Raw genomic sequence first — 1,256 nt, 5'->3', positions numbered from 1 at the left:
AGGGTCTCCATCAGCCTCTGGGTTGGTGTGAGCCCAAGTGGTGGCAGAGACAGAGACCAAGACTCATGTGTCTAAGAGGCGAATGTGGTCCAGAGGGGCTGCCCGGTGCTCCAGGCCCAGGGTCCCATTCCTACTCAGTCTCTGTGGAGGTCCCAGCAGAAATCAGGCCCTGATCGAGCACCCTTCCTGAAATCTGGCCAAGGCACCCCATGTGGCTCTAGTCAGAAAGTCATTTTAAGGGGTGCCTGGCTGGCTCAGTCAGAAGAGCGTGTGACTCTCAATCTTGGGGTCCTGTGTTCTAGTCCCATGTTGGATGTAAAGATTACATAAATAAATAAAACTTAAAAAAAAAAGAAAGCCCATCATTTTGAAGATTGTAGCCCATACTGTAGAGATCCTGTCTGTCCACATACCTCAAAGGAGCCCAAAGATTGCTTTCTTCTTGGAGAAGGAAAACAACCCTCCTAGCAAGGAGCCTGCTCTGGAGGACCTCTTCAAGACATGTGGTATCCACATCACCCCCACCACCAGTCCTGTGACGTTGAGTCCAACTCCAGGGAAGAAGACCTGGACACTGGAGACTTGGAGATGTCCGTCTCTGTCCAGGCGGTCCTCCAGCGGCTAGAGACCCGGGCTCTGCCTCCACCGCCACCCAAGGCTACCCGTCTGCCTTGCTTTGGTTTCGAGGGGCTGCTGGGGTCAGAAGACTTGGCCAGAGTCTCACCTGTGGTGTGTTCAAAGTTAACTGAAGTCCCCAGGGTCCCTGGGAAGCCCTGGGCCCCAGATACAACTCCCGGGAATCCCCCCACCAGCCGTGAAAGAGAAACGGGAGAAGAAGATGCCGGAGACCCCGAAATCAGAGCCTGATGAGTGGGCTGCGTCTATGAATGCCAAGTGGGGAGCTGCTGAGTTTGACGTTTTGGTTAAATGAGATGGCATGGAGGTGTACCTGGCTATACTCTCCCCACCCTGTACATAGCCCCCCGTCCCTGTGGAGAAGACACTTGGGGTCCCCTCCCCTGGCCTTATTACCTGTACACCTGCTATTGCTACAGGAGGCCTGTCCTCCTCTGAGGGCTCGTGCAGCAGCAACAGCCAGCTCGGGAAATGGGGCTCGCCTGGCCCGGCCACGCACTGCTGTCCAGTGTCTAGTCTGACCTGGCAGCCTCTCCCAGACTAGCCTGGCCACTTTGCAGCTGGGCCGCAGACTAGGGGGCAGGAGTTACTGGCACAGCCAGGGGAGGTGAAAGGTTTGG

General features: G+C 55.9%; 1 protein-coding gene across 1 annotated transcript; it reads left to right on the top strand.

Annotated features, from left to right (window-relative positions):
- The first annotated feature begins 431 nt into the window (after window positions 1-431).
- Window positions 432-978, top strand: LOC113261342 (sororin-like). Its single transcript, XM_044387077.3, has one exon. The coding sequence runs from the start codon at window positions 502-504 to the stop codon at window positions 865-867; it is 366 nt and encodes a 121-aa protein (XP_044243012.1). The 5' UTR covers window positions 432-501; the 3' UTR covers window positions 868-978.
- The last annotated feature ends 278 nt before the right edge of the window (window positions 979-1,256 follow it).

This window comes from Ursus arctos, unplaced genomic scaffold (genome assembly GCF_023065955.2).
Source record: "Ursus arctos isolate Adak ecotype North America unplaced genomic scaffold, UrsArc2.0 scaffold_29, whole genome shotgun sequence".
In the NCBI taxonomy this organism is placed as follows: Eukaryota; Metazoa; Chordata; class Mammalia; order Carnivora; family Ursidae; genus Ursus; species Ursus arctos.
Note: the sequence above shows the minus strand (reverse complement) of the source record. Positions and strands in the feature narration are given on the sequence as shown.

Bases quoted from the DNA above. Each gene is read 5' to 3' on its own strand.
- LOC113261342 (XM_044387077.3), top strand. From the start codon at position 502: ATGTGGTATCCACATCACCCCCACCACCAGTCCTGTGACGTTGAGTCC.